General features: G+C 75.0%; 1 protein-coding gene across 1 annotated transcript; it reads left to right on the plus strand.

Moving 5' to 3' along the window:
* Positions 1 to 163: 163 nt before the first annotated feature.
* On the plus strand, positions 164 to 1,291 carry LOC106002943 (transcription cofactor HES-6; the record flags this gene model as incomplete). The annotated part of the gene is made up of 4 exons (XM_013037690.1): positions 164 to 292; positions 370 to 456; positions 897 to 978; positions 1,111 to 1,291. Coding segments are annotated over exons 1-4 (431 nt in total), but the record flags the coding sequence as incomplete, so codon positions are not given.
* Positions 1,292 to 1,297: the final 6 nt, after the last annotated feature.

The raw sequence follows: 1,297 nt of genomic DNA on the forward strand, positions 1-1,297 counted from the left end.
GACAAAGCGCTCCACTCCTATTGGCCACAGCGCTCCTCGCGGCCGGGCCCTCACGTCCAATCGGCGCATGGAGATGCAAATAAGCTGCTATAAAAGGGGAGGGGCGTCGCGGGCCGGAACGGGCGGCGGAGCGGGATCCAGGGGCTGTGGCCGGGTAGTGGCGGGGACGCCGGCCCTCGCAGTCCCCGCCGCGCTCCTGGCCGCTCGGACCATGGCTCCGTCTCAGGCGCCTGGCCGGGACCGTGCGGGCCGCGAAGAGGAGGAAGGCTGGGAGGCGCTGGGAGGCCGCAAGGTGCGGGTGCGGGTCGCGGATGGACGGGCGAGTGGGAGGCCGCGCGGGGCCGGGGTTCAGTGGCCCGCTTCCCACAGGCCCGGAAGCCATTGGTGGAGAAGAAGCGGCGCGCACGGATCAACGAGAGCCTGCAGGAGCTGCGGCTGCTGCTGGCGGGCACCGAGGTGCGCGAGGGCCGGGCTGGCGGGCGGCCCCGCGGACCGTGCGCACGGCGGGGCGTCCCGGGGACCGTGCACGGAGTGGGCGTCCGGGGGACCGTGCACGGAGCGGGCGTCCCGGGGGACCGTGCACGGAGCGGGCGTCCCGGGGGACCGTGCATGGGGTGGGCGTCCCTGGGGACTGTGCACGGAGTGGGCGTCCCGGGGGACCGTGCACGGTGTGGGCATCCGGGGGACCGTGCACGGAGCGGGCGTCCCGGGGGACCGTGCACGGAGCGGGCGTCCCGGGGGACCGTGCACGGAGCGGGTATCCGGGAACAGTGCACGGAGCGGGCGTCCTAGGGGACCGTGCACGGCGGGGCGTCCCGGGTACCTGCATGGCGAGATGCCCTGGGGACCGTGCACGGGCGGGCGCTCACACCCCGGCCCCGCCCCGCCCCACGCAGGTGCAGGCCAAGCTGGAGAACGCCGAGGTGCTGGAGCTGACGGTGCGGCGCGTGCAGGGCGCGCTGCGGGGCCGGGCGCGTGGTGAGTGGCGGCGGGGCTCGCGGGCGGGGCTCGGGCGCCCTGGGCAGGTGGGCCCCGGGTTAGCCCTGAGGGGAGGTCTGGGCAGAGCCCACTCACAGTGCCGTCGCCCTCTCCACCCACCCTGGGGCGCAGAGCGGGAGCAGCTGCAGGCGGAGGCCAGCGAGCGCTTCGCGGCCGGCTACATCCGGTGCATGCACGAGGTGCACACGTTCGTGTCCACGTGCCAGGCCATCGACGCCACGGTCTCGGCTGAGCTCTTGAACCACCTGCTGGAGTCCATGCCCCTGCGCGACGGAAGCGGCTTCCGGGAGCTGCTGGG

Source organism: Dipodomys ordii, unplaced genomic scaffold (assembly GCF_000151885.1).
Source record: "Dipodomys ordii isolate 6190 unplaced genomic scaffold, Dord_2.0 Scaffold1000008598, whole genome shotgun sequence".
Classification (NCBI taxonomy): domain Eukaryota; kingdom Metazoa; phylum Chordata; class Mammalia; order Rodentia; family Heteromyidae; genus Dipodomys; species Dipodomys ordii.